Source organism: Oryzias latipes, chromosome 3 (genome assembly GCF_002234675.1).
Source record: "Oryzias latipes chromosome 3, ASM223467v1".
NCBI lineage: Eukaryota > Metazoa > Chordata > Actinopteri > Beloniformes > Adrianichthyidae > Oryzias > Oryzias latipes.
Window position 1 is genome coordinate 1,503,440 of NC_019861.2, and position 17,619 is coordinate 1,521,058.

At 43.2% G+C, this 17,619-nt stretch overlaps 1 protein-coding gene across 8 annotated transcripts in view; it reads right to left on the reverse strand.

Moving 5' to 3' along the window:
• The window catches only part of LOC101160040 (sodium/potassium/calcium exchanger 1-like), a 29,629-nt gene that overhangs the window by 5,523 nt on the left and 6,487 nt on the right, over positions 1-17,619 (reverse strand). For 2 of the 8 annotated variants that reach the window (XM_023951484.1, XM_023951481.1), the window contains exons 3-9: positions 13,734-13,910; positions 11,130-11,238; positions 10,230-10,283; positions 6,549-6,599; positions 5,950-6,027; positions 3,274-3,407; positions 2,683-2,934 (exon numbers count right to left, since the gene is read on the reverse strand). In XM_023951484.1, coding sequence (XP_023807252.1) covers positions 2,683-2,934; positions 3,274-3,407; positions 5,950-6,027; positions 6,549-6,599; positions 10,230-10,283; positions 11,130-11,238; positions 13,734-13,910 — 855 coding nt within the window. The remainder of the gene's footprint in view (positions 1-2,682; positions 2,935-3,273; positions 3,408-5,949; positions 6,028-6,548; positions 6,600-10,229; positions 10,284-11,129; positions 11,239-13,733; positions 13,911-17,619) is intronic. The other 6 variants (XM_023951488.1, XM_023951511.1, XM_023951492.1 and 3 more) reach the window with 6 other exon arrangements.

Consider the following 17,619-nt stretch of genomic DNA (forward strand, 5'->3'; position numbering starts at 1 on the left):
TACTGGTGTTCCTGTTGTCACAGACACGTCTGTATTGGTGTTCCTGTTGTCACAGACACGTCTGTATTGGTGTGCCTGTTGTCACAGACACGTCTGTATTGGTGTGCCTGTTGTCACTGACACATCTGTACTGGTGTGCCTGTTGTCACAGACACATCTGTATTGGTGTGCCTGTTGTCACTGACACATCTGTACTGGTGTGCCTGTTGTCACAGACACATCTGTATTGGTGTGCCTGTTGTCACAGACATGTCTGTATTGGTGTGCCTGTTGTCAGAGACACGTCTGTATTGGTGTTCCTGTTGTCACAGACACGTCTGTACTGGTGTGCCTGTTGTCACAGACACGTCTGTATTGGTGTGCCTGTTGTCACAGACATGTCTGTATTGGTGTGCCTGTAGTCACAGACACATCTGTATTGGTGTGCGTGTTGTCAGAGACACATCTGTATTGGTGTGCCTGTTGTCACAGACACCCCTGTACTGGTGTGCCTGTTGTCATAGACACGTCTGTACTGGTGTGCCTGTTGTCACAAGGACGTCTATATTGGTGTGCTTGTTGTCACAGACACATCTGTATTGGTGTGCCTGTTGTCACAGACATGTCTGTATTGGTGTGCCTGTTGTCACAGACACGTCTGTACTGGTGTGCCTGTTGTCACAGACACGTCTGTATTGGTGTGCCTGTTGTCACAGGCATGTCTGTATTGATGTGCCTGTAGTCACAGACACATCTGTATTGGTGTGCGTGTTGTCAGAGACACGTCTGTATTGGTGTGCCTGTTGTCACAGACACATCTCTATTGGTGTGCCTGTTGTCACAGACACGTCTGTACTGGTGTGCCTGTTGTCACAGACACGTCTGTACTGGTGTGCCTGTTGTCACAGACTCGTCTGTATTGGTGTGCCTTTTGTCACAGACACGTCTGTATTGCTGTGCCTGTAGTCACAGACACATCTGTATTGGTATGCCTGTTGTCAGAGACACGTCTGTATTGGTGTGCCTGTTGTCACAGACACATCTGTATTGGTGTGCCTGTTGTCACAGACACGTCTGTACTGCAGTGCCTGTTGTCACAGACATGTCTGTATTGGTGTGCCTGTTGTCAGAGACACGTCTGTATTGGTGTGCCTGTTGTCACAGACACATCTGTATTGGCGTGCCTGTTGTCACAGACACATCTGTATTGGTGTGCCTGTTGTCACAGACACATCTGTATTGGTGTACCTGTTGTCACAGACACGTCTGTATTGGTGTGCCTGTTGTCACAGACACATCTGTATTGGCGTGCCTGTTGTCACAGACACATCTGTATTGGTGTGCCTGTTGTCACAGACACATCTGTATTGGTGTACCTGTTGTCACAGACACATCTGTATTGGTGTGCCTGTTGTCAGAGACACGTCTGTATTGGTGTGCCTGTTGTCACAGACACATCTGTATTGGTGTGCCTGTTGTCACAGACACGTCTGTATTGGTGTGCCTGTTGTCACAGACACGTCTACTGGTGTGCCTGTTGTCACAGATACGTCTGTAGTGGTGTGCCTGTTGTCACAGACATGTCTGTATTGGTGTGCCTGTTGTCACAAACACGTCTGTATTGGTGTGCCTGTTGTCACAGACACATCTGTATTGGTGTGCCTGTTGTCACAGACACGTCTGTAGTGGTGTGCCTGTTGTCAGAGACACGTCTGTATTGGCGTGCCTGTTGTCAGAGACACGTCTGTATTGGTGTGCCTGTTGTCAGAGACACATCTGTATTGGTGTGCCTGTTGTCACAGACACATCTGTATTGGTGTGCCTGTTGTCACAGAAACGTCTGTATTGGTGTGCCTGTTGTCACAGACACGCCTGTACTGGTGTGCCTGTTGTCACAGACACGTCTGTAGTGGTGTGCCTGTTGTCACAGAAACGTCTGTATTGGTGTGCCTGTTGTCAGAGACACGTCTGTATTGGTGTGCCTGTTGTCAGAGACACGTCTGTATTGGTGTGCCTGTTGTCACAGACACATCTGTATTGGTGTGCCTGTTGTCACAGAAACGTCTGTATTGGTGTGCCTGTTGTCACAGACACGCCTGTACTGGTGTGCCTGTTGTCACAGACACGTCTGTAGTGGTGTGCCTGTTGTCACAGAAACGTCTGTATTGGTGTGCCTGTTGTCACAGACACGTCTGTATTGGTGTGCCTGTAGCAATGTCTGCAGGAACTTTTTGAAATAGAACTATAATATTGATGGAATTTGTTTTTACAGGTTTTTACATTAAAAGAAACTTTTAACTTTTCCCTTTGGCTTCATTAAAAAGCACAGTTCTAATTTCCTATGAAAACAGTAAAATAACCCGGGTTTATCTGTTTACTCTATCAGTGAGGACGTCCGACCACCTTAAAACTGCACACAGCGTCAGTGTTTAGGAACACCATATTGTGTGGGCCCACACTGCTATTACACCCTAACCTGCTTCCTATGAAGCCACATTATGAAAGATTTGCATCAGATGTTGGATTGCATCTACAAACGGATTTAAACCCTTTTTACACCAACGAGCAGCTTTTTGGAAACCAGCTAACATTATTTGGGTGAGTCAAGTTGAACCCCCTGACCTTCTGACCAGGTCTGATGAAAGTCTCCGGGGGGGGGGGGTGCATGTTGTCATGGTGACCACGTTGCGTCTCTTCACTCACCGCGTTGCGGACGTCGGGCAGTGTGAACCACAGCGGCAGGAGGATGGGCAGCAGGAACAGGTAGGTGGCCCGCTTCCAAGGAGTGTCGGGCCACTCCAAAGACAGCGGCTCCCTCTCCTCTTCCTCATTCTCCTCGGCGTCTTTCTCTCCATCTTCATCGCTGTCGCTGGGTTCGCTGCTCTCCTTGTTCCCACTCTCCTCCTCACTGCTGCCGTCAGAGCCCTCTGACCCCCCCTCTGTAGCTGTTGTCACCTGCAGGAGCGTTCACGCAAAAACACAAATGAGGCAGGAGTTTTACACCCAGCCGTCCTTTAGCCACGTCTGCTGCTGTTTTGCATTTCTATGAGTCACATACAAACAGGTAAAAAGCAGAAACCTTCATGTCTCAGTGATGCTGGTCAGGTTGACTCATGGATAAAACCTTTTACAAAGAAAAGTCCCAGAAAGACCACAAGTGTTGTGTTCGTGTGTGTGTTTTGTGAGTGTTTTGCCTTCACTCCACTGTGACCTGCAGCAGCATCGCTGTCACAGAAGGGAAAAGTTCTATTGTTGGGGTCAGATCTTGTATTTGTGGTGTAAAACGTGTCTCACTTTTGACTCGTCTGCGTCGTCAGACGTCTTCTTCTGCTCCTCGCTCTTTTCAGGCTGTGAGGAAGATGCTTCGCCCCCCGGTGGTCCGTCGACATCACACTTTGGTTTCTGATCTCCGTCTGCAGGGAAAAGGACTGCTCAGGTGTCAGGTGTTCATTTTCTCCTTTTCTCCCAAGTTTATTGTAAGAAAAGCAAATCTTCCTGATTTCAGCCTCACCAAACAAGAGCAAATGCAATCTGAGGTCAAACTTTTGCTGATGCTTTAAGAGCTTTTTTATTTATTCAAAACACCCACAGCGGGGGTTTCAGGTTACGACAGGAGGACCAGCCGGGGTGTTCAACCAGCAACCGTTGACATGTTAGGACCACAAGTACTTCATCAGGCCACGTGTTGGATGAGCCCTTCAACATGCAGCATCTCCATCAAGATGGCTGAATCTGAATCCCCTGAGGCCGAGTGCAGAACGAGCTGCTGAGCACCGCAGAAGAGCGAGTGGGGTTTGAGTGTACACCCCACTCCACCACAGCAGCAGCCCCCCTCCACACACACAGTTATGCCTCGTTTCTGATTGATTTGGGCCTCTCCAGCTTCGCGGTGATCCTCAGACTCTGAAGAACCTCATTAGTCAGGGATGTGATGCACAAAGACAAGAGGCTGCAGAGAACCGGTCCTTCAACCCAAACAGGCTCGGATTTGCATCACAGACGGTAAAACCAGGAAAATCTGCAAAGATCGACAGCACTACAGTATTTGAAGACACATGTTTTCTTTGAAACGCTTAAGAAGGAGGAAGAAAATTACTTAAATTCAGAAAAATATCATGAGAAAGATGAGGATTGTCAAGAACATTTAAAAAAAAAAAAGGTATCAGATCCAGAACGGTTCTTCTGACTAATAGAACGATGGAGTAACAGCTGTTTATTTCTCTATTGAAGTCAATGGGATTTTGGCTTCTAGGAGCCAGTAGGTACTTTCTGTTGGGAACCAGGGGGGAGGAGTCACACAGTCCAGTTCTCTTATACAGTCAATGGTTAGCACAGATACTAATCAGTTTGACCTCCTCGTCTGGTTTGGTTTGCTCTCAGATGTAAACCAAAGACTAAAGTGAATCGAACTGCTAAAAAATAAAGGTGGTTCCAAACTCTGTTCACTTGGGGGCAGAAATATTGTCTGACCAAACCAAAAAAATGAACAAAGATGAAAAGCAGCTGGTCTCACTAACCCTGTGATTGTATAGTACCTATACCTCATTACTTCACCACATTTATGGTCGGAAATATTTAAAACTCTTTTGTGATTTCATTGTTCTCACTTTTAAAGTTCTTGCATGTTTGGTCCACGGCCGAGTTCAAGGGAACTTTGACATTCGCCAAGACAGACTATTCATTGGATCCAACCTTGTGTCTTCCTTGCTCACTTCAAAGGCTTTTAACCCTCTTATGCCATGGTCACTTACAGCAGAAATAAATATTCAATCAGTCTTCAGTACTTTTTTCTTGTTATTTTCTTTGGATTAGATGGCTTTTTTCACAAAAAGCAGTCTATTTGTTATGTGTAGCGGCGATTTATCATGTTACTGTGACAACGCGCTGCTTGTTAATATTCACTATGCTTACTTTAAATATTTTAAGAACACAATGAGACAAAGATGCGTGCTTACACTCCTGATTCAGACTAACAAGAACTCTTATTCATTCTGACACGGACACCTGTCTAAAAACTGGAAAGTGTCATTAGTATTACAGCCACTGCTTTACACTTTAGTCATGTTCCTCTGACAGATTCCAGTTGGTTCATGAGCCTCAAACAGCAGTCAGTCAGGGTGTACCTCAGAGCTCTGTACTAGGTCCAGTCTTTTTTAAACAAAACATGATTCCATTACTAGGCAGCAGAGAAGACATATCCACTATTATGCTGATGACACTCACCTATTTATCCGTCAAACCTAGCTAAACTCGGGTAAAACCAACTGTGTTGTTCTTGGACCTTAGTGAAGTAACTTGGTCTCCACACCAACTGTGAGAAACAGTGGAGTCACTGAGAGAAAGAATTGACTTTTAACTCCAACATAAATGAAGTTTTTAGAGTTTTTTCAAGAAGAAAGAGAAACTATGGCTGCTTCTGCTGTTTTTCCATGTTCCTGATGCTGACACCTCCCTTGGTGGTCTTTCCTTCATGGTTCTCTGTAGCCTTTTTAATTTTAAACATCTTCTATTTGGATTCCCGGAGGACTTCATAGAATTGGAGGCTAAAGTATTCATTTTTCATTTGTCTTTCATGTAAAGAACTTTGTGTTATTTATTAAGAATCGATTGGCTGTCTCCAGGCCTTCCTCGTACCCTCCAAAAAACTAAAAGCAGTTTGATGGTTTGTGTTTTAGGATATTTAAACATTAAACTGTGCTCTGATTTGGGGTGTTATCATCCAATCATAGATGGGCATGTTTTCATGGACTTCAAAGTCACATTACTTGTGATATTTATGACGTGTTATCACTGTTCTGTTGAGAGTAAAACACAGTAAACACGGTTTTGCTTCATCCATCTTAGCTCTATCAGATATTTGCAGCCAAAGGTAATTTTGGTATAAGCTGGATGAACACTGTCCTCTTTTTTCTGCCCTAATTTGCCAGCTTTAAAGTGGCAGATCACATCTCCCCTCTCTTTCTGACTCACCTTCAGTTTGGTTTTGATCAAACTTGTTCTTTAGTTTTTCTGTCGGCGGCACATTCAGAGGCTTTACTTTGTTCTTTGCTGAAATAAGAAAACCGTCACTCAAACATCGTCTGAGACCAAACCCATTGAATTGTTTTTGTGCAAAAATGTCAAAATGCTTTCAACCTAGAACAAAAAAACCAACAACGAGACACCATGTTTCAGTCCATGAGGGATGAACCCCGCATGCTCATGCCTGGATCCTCGTCTGTCCAATGACAAACGTCTTTACCCTCTGAATGTTAGTGAGGTAACGCAAGAGTCACATGAGAGGCCGTTGACAACAGTACCGTTCAGAGACTTCATTTTAAAGCTTTCTTCCACCACTGTCCCACAACAAAACTCAGACAAAAGGAGCGACGGACATGAACCCTTCCTTCAAAGGGATTAACTGCTGTGGCAGCAGCTTCTGCTCCAACAGAACACAAAGCATGCACCACAAAGACTTCCACACAAACACACATTCATGCAATGACAGCATCCGACGAACACCAGCAGCCATTCAATGCTGGATCTACAGACACCAGACTGAGCACAACAGCAACATCTCCACAGCTTACCTTTCCTTTGCACAGGCTTCCCCCCTCTGACATCACCATTAAAGGATGCTTCTGATTGGGACAAATGTACAAAGAAATCAGGTAGTGCTGGGTAACAATATCAGTTGCTTGCAGCTATTTTCCAAAGCCTTTTGAGTTCCCCGACAGAAACTCAAAGAACTTCTGCACAAATGAAAGTAGTCTGTGAGCATTTATGCAGAGAAAAATGTTAGAAACGTCCTGAAATCTGCTGTCCTTAAAGACGCATTCTGATGAAAATGGGGTGTTTGGACTCTTTAACGTGTTCTTGTGGAATCTCTCTCTTGATGGAGGACATTTATAAAGAAAATTAAGATTTCTGAGTATTTCCTTGTGTAATTCAGGAGCAGAGGAAAAAATGCTGTTTGAAAAAGCTTGTAGTCATCAGGCCACAGTGTCCCTGCTCTGCTCCATTCTGATGCATCCATGGATCCATGAACGTCTCTGTTTTCCTGGTCTGAGCTGGAATCTGGATCAGAACTGGACGGATGGAAAGATCGGACATTCCTTCCGTTTTGGGGGCACTGCTAATATTGGGTTGGGCGTGTGAGGGGCTGTCAGCTAGCGGAAGAGAGTGTAAACAGGGAGCTCTCAGCAAAGGGGGGGGGGGGGGGGTTGCTCTGTGCCAACAGTCCCTGCAACGACTCAGAGGTGAATTTCTAATGAACAACTGTAGAAACAACACAGGTTTTTGATTTTGGCAAAAAACATTTTAATCCTAATGAGAGGAGCACTGAGAACGCTGTGACCACAGATCAAAAGATAATCAGAGGGGGGGCTTTAACCCTTGTGCTATCGTAGACACTTTAGCATTGGGAGTTGGGTCATCTAGACCCACTAGACAGAGCTCTGAACCTTTATTCTTCAATGATTTGTGATCTGCACTGGTGTATGGTGTATGGCTTAAATCAGTTTATTTGAGTCTGTTGTTTTAGATGATTTTTTTTGGGGGAAAATTGAGATTTTTTTTCCTCTACTCTTTGCAACGATGCTATGCTAACAAGCTGTTCCGCGTCTCGCCAGTTTGCAACCACAAAGCGGTTTAAAGTCAGACTATAATTTCACAGAACGGAAGTTATGACGAGGCCAACAAATACCACAAAATGAATGCATAGAAAAGGAAAAACTGTTTCTTATGAATCCAGTAACAGTAACAGTGCCTTTGTAAGATTACACAGCCGGTGTTGTTCCCCTGCCAGAGTTTGGTTCCTCTGTCTCTGACATCGTCGATTTGTTTCATAGCTCTCATTTTTGCCCAAAAAGCATAAAATGAAGTTGGGTGTCTACAATTTACCTTATTCTGCGGCGTTTGGGAGTTTATTGTCATATTTGTTGTTTCCCACATTCTACGTGAAACAATGACAGCTTTTCGAGAGGAAAACCAAAAACGACATTTGTTTGGCTAAAATACTATGAGAAATGTGATTTATGAACGTGTCTTTGTTATGGAAGTATTGAACAACGGACAATTCATAGATAGTTGTTGCTTCTACTGCAGGTTTATGGGGGAACAGATTCTGTCAGACTGGATCAGCAGCCTGACAGAATCTGTGCCTCATATTTACGTAAAATATTACGTAATTATGACAATAAACTCCCACAAGCCTCAGAAAAGCTTTATTTTCCATGTTTTACAGTTTGGCATAAGACTCCGTTCAGATACACTAAAACAAAGATCTCCACAGAAAACTTGGGGTATAAAACTACCCCTGACGGAGCTCACAGGTGGGGGTGGGGCAACAAGCGCAGCGCTCGTGCAAATGGATGACGGAGGGCGCAGAGCACACACCTGGTCCTTTACTTGACTGGACGGCCCACGGGGAGGTGTGAACAGGTAAACGCCCTGCTGAGCTGCCTGCCTGAAATTCTCCACAGTCCTTCACCCTGTGAACTTCCACCTTTGGTTTTTGCTTTTTGGGGAAATCCACGATTCCCAAAGTCATGCCGCGACAGGGAAAACAAATTCTGGCAGGCGGAACTGACCTTAGCACAACACGGCGTCAAGCTGAAGAAAAGCCCCCCCCCCCCTCGTGATAACATCTTTACTGTCATTGACAAGAATCCAGGACATGATCCTGTTTTTAGGCTGACTTCATGTCAAAAAGAATCAACTGGAGGCAGAATCAGGAAAAAAGTCTGTGTCCTTGTTTCCTCAGCAGCTTTGAGTCTTTCCAGCTGGTTCAGACTTTGTGAAAACGCCAAAAGCAGAGAACAAAGATGGATTAGAAATCAATGCTTAAGAATAAAACAGTTTTTCTCTGATGTTTTCATGATGACTTCCTCTCTGTCTGCATTTAACATAACATCAGTTTTTAACATAACACCTATAGTTTTCTTTGTAAAATAATAGAAGCATTTGGTTGGTATTTATTTATCTACCGTTCATCTCGTCTGGTGAGTCAAAAATGAGATTTTGGTCTCTGGTTGTAACTTCACACTTGGAGCATCAAACCACAATCAGCTAAATCCGTTTCAAGGCTGTTTCTCCCAGAAATGTTCTCTGGTTCTCTAAATGTTTCTCTGTAGGAGATGATCGAGTTAGCAGCAGTTAGCTTGAGATTTCGTCAGAAAGAAACAAACAACAGAAAAACCAAAAAAAGATTCAATGACCTCTTTGGGAGAACATTAAAAATCTGAGCTGGTAGCTCTGACTCTTCTTGGAAGGGGCTGTTCTCACTTTGTGATGTCATAATGTGAGGAGCCACTCGTTTTCATGGGTTGGGAGGGGCTGCTGCTCAGAGAGCAGGTTTTTACAGGAATACTCAGTGCATGGGTCAAAATACCACTTTGGGGTTTCCTTTTCACGAGGAATGAACTTTATAATTCACTTAAAAGCTCAAAAGGTTGATTTTACATCAGACCGGCCCTTTAAAAAGAAATTGATTCTCCAAGAAAGACAGATGGACAGACGCTCTGCAATCTGCCAAGAAGTCTAAAAAGACTAAAAGACTTCTTCAACGTCAAACTTTAAGATCTTTGCTAACAAAGCAGAACAAGAAGAAATCATTAAAAAAGGAGGAATCTCTGTGTGTCAGGGATCATGACAAAGAACGTCACTGGAATGCCCCAGAGCTTCAAACATTCTTCATCTTTTATCATAAATGCAGAGTAAAGACACCTTCCAGCATGTTCTTAGAGTTCAGTTCAGCGGTGCGCATGAATGTTTGAAAGCCTGTATGAAATAGATCCATTTTATTTATTGTTGTTAACATTTTGTGATTTTGTGTTTTACTTTTGAATTTGTAGTGTCCTTGGATGTTTTGAAAGGTGATTTTTTTAAAATAAAATGTATTAATAATATTATTAAAAGAGTAAAACAATCAGTTTACTCATTAGTTGCAGTTTTAAAAACCTTTTTGTGAAATAAAATTGCCTCAATCAATAATATTCGTTTTCATTAGGCTGTGGTTTACACAGGTCACAACTAGAATTCGGTTTGTTTGTTCATTATTACATTATTATAAAATTTCCACTAAATTCCAGACGTTTTTAAGCAAAGTCCCAGGATGTTTTACTCATTTAGCTTTAAAATGTTGTATAAATGTGGGATTCTCCAAAATGAAAGAAAACGAAGAACACGAAATTTGACGAACAACACAAACCACAGCAGACACACAACAGCAGACGCACAACAACCACGGGACAGGAACCGGTTGACCGTACCTCCTCTGACCTTCTTCAGTGGCGTGGACCTAGCGGTGCCTCTAAGTGCTGCTTCTAGTGCGAAAACCACAGGTTGGATTTCAATCATGCAGGCAGAGACGCTTCAGTTAGACATTTTCTGTCGTTTCAAGTGACATCGTTTCTTCAAACGTACATAGAAAGTCGTTTTTCAGAAATGACTCATGGTTTGAACTGAAATCTGCTCACATCCGAGGCTCAACTTTTCAGAAAGAATGGTAAAGAACCAACAAATGCAGCTGCTTCTGCTGCAGATTTACTAAATATTGATTCTTCTCAGACTGGCTAGCGTGCATTCTGCACCCCGCCTTCACCAGGCAGTGGCTGGGACAAAATATGTTCTTGTTGGTTTTTTTGGATCCGTTTTGCAGAAACGTGTTTTTCCTCATTTAGTTTAAACAAAACTGTAGGATAAAAACCGAAAAGAATTGACTGCAGGGCACGACGTGAAGGTCTCAGCCCCACACTCTGCATTTTAAGCCATGAACGGGTTTGGAACTTCTGGATCTTTGCGATCACAGTCCAGCTGCGTCAGGCTGGAGCGGCTGGTTCCCTCCGCTCCACAGAGATAAAGAGCTTCTGCTGCTGTGATGCCGGCTCTTATCCAGCTTTTATTAGCCTCTATAGAAAAGCTGATTAAGGATCAGAGGCGGCCGAGTGCAGCGAGAAACAGGAACAGCGAGTTCAAGGTCAAGCTGGAGGTCGCTCTGGTACATCACATTGTTCTGACTTACACGGGGGGAGGAGGGGGGCGGGGCTGAATCACCAACAGCTTCTCTGCAATGAGGAAGTCTAAAGATGGGAAAGCGTCTGAAACACAGACGTCTGGTGAGAGGGAATTGGGACGTCTGACAGGGAAGGTTGAGCAGAGCCGTCAGGTACCTTCTCCCAGAGGGTCCAGCGTGTGGATCATCAGCTGGAAGATGGTGTTCCTCAGGGAAGTGTTGTGCAGGGAAGCCGAGCTGCCGCCTCTCTGCAGGACGGGACGCACCTGCCAGGCGACAGAAACCGCGTCAGATAGAGGAGAACCCCCCCCCCCCCCCCGATGAGGATTCCAACATAGAAACTGTTGTTTTTAATTGTTCTAATTAAACAGTTGGATTCCCGTGGTACGCAGCAGTTCTAAGTCAGCTGCTAGGTGCCGGTCCAAGTGGCCACAAGCCACTACATAGCTTGTTGCACAATAGATCAGTACCCCCGCACCTTTTTTTTTGTTTTGTTAAACAAGGCTGTGCAGAATGGGGCGGGGCTTTCTGACTGATGCGTGACAGTCCTGGTGTGATGGGAAGCCTCACTTTGTCCTGCACATTTTTCTGAAGTTTGGGAATCAGTGGTGCTACAGCTGGCCTGCAGGGGAAGAGTTGACTGATAAAACGCTCGAAGCAAAGGCTGGACATGGCGACGTGTGCGTCTATTCAGGCGTTTTCAAGAGACAAGAACAGCACAGATTTCAAGCTTGATGTTGAAATTAGCTGGGCTTTTATTGAATTATCTGGGATCAGTATTTTTTCAAAATAAAGTAAAACTAGAGGAGAATTAAATGTCTGTCCACTTGTTATGATGTGAAACAGTAATGTGAATGTCTGTGACCTTTGTCATGCCCTGTGCCTAGACTCTTCTATCCTTTAATGTCTATTTTAGGGCGTGACGATGAATCTCTATTCCTCTGATCCAACCTGATCAAACAGTCTGAGGCTAGTTGTAAATCAAATCCACCTATATCATTAAAAATTGTTGCAAATAAAAATAAATCTGTTATATGGATCCTGGAAAACACTATTTGGATGGAAGCATGTTGAGTTTATTTTACTGTGACATTAAAAATGACCAAGTGCATGACACACGTGTGATGTCATCAACACGGATCAGTCCATCATTCCAGTCCAATGTGTGGACAGACTTTGAATAAAGTCATGTGACCATCCAGTGTCTAGAATGTTCTAAGAATGTTCCCTTTGGATTCTTTGGATGTGGAAAAACAACAGTGGTGAACTTTAGGAAACCAACATGTGAATGGATTTGACATTCATTCTAGTTTACTTGTTGGTTTGGACACAGATTTCATTTAACTTGATGATCTGGAAGAAATCCAAGAATCTGGAAAACTGTTCAGTAGCAGGAATTTCTGTCTGAGTCTCACTGCTGGAAGTTTGGATGAAGAGGATCTGGATCCACTTTAGGACAGAGGATCTGGATCCACTTTAGGTTCCGAGAATTTGATCCAATGGGATCAAATGAACCAAAATGGACTATGAATCAGATCAGCAACCACAGATAATGATACAAATTGAATCGTTGCTAAACTAATTGTTACAGCATATTTCATGAATGCAATGAGTTACCCTTCTTTTAGGAAAACAGATGTTCCGGTGTTTCTTGACTTTGCCGGACTGTTTTGTCCGATCACGAAGGCTGAAGGGGTTACAGTTGATCTGTCCTTAACCCCTTGTTCTATCCTAGGCACTTTAACATTGGGAGTGGGGTCATCTAGACCCACTAGACAGTGCTCTGAACCTTTTTTCTTCAATGATTTGTGATCTTCACTGGTGTCCATGGATTATATGAAATCTTTCCACCTTTATCCACCTTTGTCATGGTAGGGAGAACATGTCAATGGAAGGGGGGGGGGGGTCATCTAAGATAGCACAAGGGTTAAACAGATGATCCTGTGTTGTTTGTGTTTGTCTCTTTCTTGTCCTCTCAGACTCCGTTTCAGCAGATGCTCGTCCTTTCCTGAGTATCCTTCTGCTTCCTTTCAGAGGGCGTTCTCCTCCTAACTGTCACCTTCTGCTTGCTCAGCACAGGGATCCTTCTTGTAGGCCAATATCAAAACCCTGTTGGGACAGTCTGGGTTCATCTGAGTGATCTGGACCAAACTGAATTACAACATTTGTGAGAGAAAAAAGGACTTGGTTTAAAAGTTTTTTGTGCCAACCTGTGAACTGACAGTTCATAAATAAACTACCGGTAGACTGAAATGAATTTTGTGGGCAGAGTAGCTACAGGGATGTGGAGACAAAGGTTCAGTAAGACAAGCAGACGTTTGACTGTGAGGATTCGGGATGCAGGGAACTATCGGTGTGTTTCGCCATCAGAGGGACCCTCTGACTGGAACGTCCATCAGTCCTGCAGGTGGAAACGGTCCAAAAGGGACCAGATCCTCTCCACACAGAATAAAAGACCAAGTAAAAAGAAACCTTATTTAAGACTGACGTCTTAGGTCCTTCTGTGATCAGACACGGTTGTGTTTTGTCACATACCTGGCATCGAAACATGTCAGGTATGTGACAAAAATCCTTCAGATCCAGAGGAGACCCCGCACCCACTTTGGCTTGGCGCCACTGACTGCCTGTGATGTTTCCCTCCTTCATCCTCGCTGAGCGCCTGTGGTCTGACCTCATCTCATCTGGGAGGCTCCTCCCCCAGGTCTGACCCTTCTGACCCTACGGAGCGCGTGGTGTTTTATGGAAGGGAGGAGGTTGATACCCTCAGCCTTGTTTTGTCCTGTTGAGCGTCTGTCTGCAGGCTGTTGCAGTGAGCGCTGCTGGGGGGCCGCTCGCCTTCTGCTTTGGGTTTCTCCTGAGCTTTTGGAGGTGCAGCAGCAGCAGGAGGAGGAAGAGGAGGAGGAGAAGAAGGCGGAGGAAGAGGAGCTGCTTCGCTCTCCTGTAAAGTCAAAGATGAGACACTCTGTTCACACAGATATATAATACTGTTTTTATGCTGTGAGCAAAGAAATTTCTCTGTTGTTCAGATTTGGTTGACTGATGAGCAGAAAAGAGCAGAAGCAGCAAATTAAAGCTGCTCTAAAGCTCAGGTTTAGTTCAAAGTGTGAATGATTGACGGACAGAAAAAGAATGATGAACTGGGAGGACGAGTGCAGATCAGTTTTTAGTCTGACTCTCTTCACCGTTCAAACGACTGATTCTCGTCTGGTCCTCACAGCGGAGAGCCGAGTACGAATAAATCGATCCTACTACTGCAATAAATCCCATTGATACAGTGGGGGACAAAATAGCTGATTCCCCCCCAGTTAAAGAAAGAAAATCCAAAATGCTCACTGAAATGACTTGAAACGTTCAAAAGTAACAATAAATGAAAAAAAATTAAATTTAAATAATCAAAATCAATGAGCCATTACTTTTGAGTTGTTGTTTAACAGAAGTATTTAAAAAGACAAACTAATGAAATAGGGCTGGACAAAAATGATGGTACTCATGACTTAATACTTTGTTGCTCAACCTTTTGAGGCAATCACTGCAATTAAAGGGTTTCTGTATTTGTCAATGAGCCTTCTGCACCTGTCCACAGGTATTTTGGCCCCCTCCTCATGAGCAAACTGCTCCAGATGTCTCAGGTTTGATGGGTGTCTTCTCCAAATGGCATGTTTCAGCTCCTTCCACTGATGTTCAATGGGATTCAGATCTGGGCTCATAGAAGGACACTTCAGAATAGTCCAAGGCTTTTCTCTGAGCCATTCTTGGGGGTTTTTGGCTGTGTGTTTTGGATGGTTGTCCTGTTGGAAGACCCATGACCCACTGAGACCAAGCTTTCTGACACTAGGCAGCACATTTCTACCCAGGATGCCTTGATAATCTGGAGATTTCATTTGGCCTTCACAACTTCCAGACCTCCTGTGGCAGATGCAGCAAAGCAGCCCCAAAACAGAACTGAGCCTCCTCCATGTTTCACAGTAGGGACAGTGTTCTTTTGGTTGGATGCTTCATTTTTGAGTCTACCAACATGGAGCTGATGTGCCTCACCAGAAAGCTCCAGTTTGGTCTCATCTGTCCAAAGGACATTTTCCCAGAATGCATTTTTGCAAATTCCAGTCTGGCTTCATCAATGTTCCTCTTCCATCGTCCAGGGAGGTTGGCTACTGTCCTGTGGGTCTTAAACTTCTGAATAATATGTTCCACTGTGGTCACAGGAACTTCAAGCTGCTTAGAGATGGTTTTATAGCCTTTTTACCTTTACCATGTTTGTCTATAATTGTGTTTCTAATGTCCTGGGACAGTTCTCTCCTTGGCTTTCTGTTGTCCATGTTCAGTGTGGTTCACACCTTTTCACTATTTGTCTCCCTTTAAATAGGCAGACAGACTGATTCTGGGTTTGAAAACAGCTGTGATGTCAATTAAAGGACAAACCTGAGTTCATCATGACCCTCTGGACAATTAGTTCTCAGTCTTTTATGGAGGTACCATCATTTTAGTCCAGCCCTATTTCACTAGTTTGTTTTTTTAAATAATTCTGTCAATCAACAACTCTAAAGTAATGGCTGATTTTTAGTTTTTAATTTTCAATACATTTTAATTTATTGTTACTTTTGAACGTTTCAAGTCATTTCAGTGAACATTGTGGACTTTCTTTCTTTAACTGAGGGGTACCAACTATTTTGTCCACCACTGTACATGGAATGTTTTTTTATTGATCTAATTTGACAAACTCAGTGGATTCATTCATGATTGTTGCATTTTTGTATTCAATTCAATTTTATTTCTATAGTCCAGCATTTACAACAATAGTCGTCTCAATGGGCTTTATACTGTGTAATAAACATGAATCGTAAAGAACATAAAGTCATAGAATTCAATAGGGGATGGCTAAACTAAACTAAACTAAACAGACTAGACTAAACTAAACTAAACAGACTAGACTAGACTAAACTAAACTAAACTGCGCATCCCTTGGACCTTCCTTCATGGTAAGGAAACCCCAAACAGATGGTTTTTACTAATCTTGTGAATTTAAAATCCACTTTAGCTCAACTTTTATCCCTGATAATGAGAACACATCATGAGCAGAAGTTCATTTTTTCACACCTGACCATTAATTTAGGAATATTTCATCTCTAGATTACTCGTGACTTTTTATGTCTAGTTGGATGAGAACAGAGTTCAGAAGAGATGAGCATCTCCATCAGTACCTGGAGATAAATTCATGTTGGTAAATATGAACTGCTTGAATAAATATTACATTTGTGACAAAAACCTAAATAAGGAAAAAAAATGCAAAAAAGTAAAAAGGATTTCTGAAATGCTCAGATGTAGCTGTATGTGTAGAACCCACATACAGGAAAGCAGGTCTGCCTCCCAAAGGGCGCCATGAGCTTCATCAAGTGGAGGTCCTCAGGGGAGACCCTTCACACTCAAGTCCGGGTCCCCAGCCCGGATAAAACACAGGGTAGAGCTGGGCGATACGGCCAAAAAATAAAATCTCCCTGCGTTACTTTTTTTCAACAAAAATGACAATTGATGGAATATATTTAAGAAAAAGTCTTATTTGAACATCTCCTTTGGAAATGAGCTCTAACACATAGTTCTACTAAATCCAAGCTGTAAAAATGTCTGCAGACCAAAGCAGCAGATGTTTGGGGAGCTGCTGCTAACTCGATCATCTCCTACAGAGAAACATTTAGAGAACCAGAGAACATTTCTGGGAGAAACAGCCTTGAAACGGATTTAGCTGATTGTGGTTTGATGCCCCAAGTGTGAAGTTACAACCATAGACCAAAATCTCATTTTTGACTCACCAGACGAGATGAACGGTAGATAAAAAAATACCAACCAAATGCTTCCATTATTTTACAAAGAAAACTATAGGTGTTATGCTAAAAACTTATTTTATGTTAAATGCAGACAGAGAGGAAGTCATCATGAAAACATCAGAGAAAAACTGTTTTATTCTTAAGCATTGATTTCTAATCCATCTTTGTTCTCTGCTTTTGGCGTTTTCATGCCGTCTATGAAATGTTTGATTTTCCATCTCACATTAGTTTTCCTGCTGAAAAATGCCCTCATGAGAAGAGGGGATCAGTCCGTCACCTGAAGTCTGAACCAAAGATTCAAAGCTGCTGAGAAAACAAGGACAGATTTACTGAAGGGGAGCAGACTGACAGAAAAAAAATCCCCTTTTCCTGATTCTGCCTCCAGTGGATTCATTTCAACATCAAATCAGAACAGAAACAGAATAAAAACAGGATCATGTTCTGGATTCTACTCATTGACAGTAAAGATGTTCTCACGAAGGGGGGTCTTTTTTCAGCTCAACGCTGGGCTCTGTAACCCTTGTTCTATCCTAGGCACTTTAACGTTGGGAGTTGGGTCATCTAGACCCACTAGACAGTGCTCTGAACCTTTTTTCTTCAATGATTTGTGATCTTCACTGGTGTCCATGGATTACATGAAACCTTTCCACCTTTATCCACCTTTGTCATGGTAGGGAGAACACCTCAATGGAAGGGGGGGGGTCATCTAAGATAGCACAAGGGTTAATGTTACAAGAGCCAGCAGAGAGTGTCTGTTATTATATTTGTAAAATACATTTTTATTAATGTTCTATGAATTCATTTTGTGGCATTTATCCTCCACGTCTT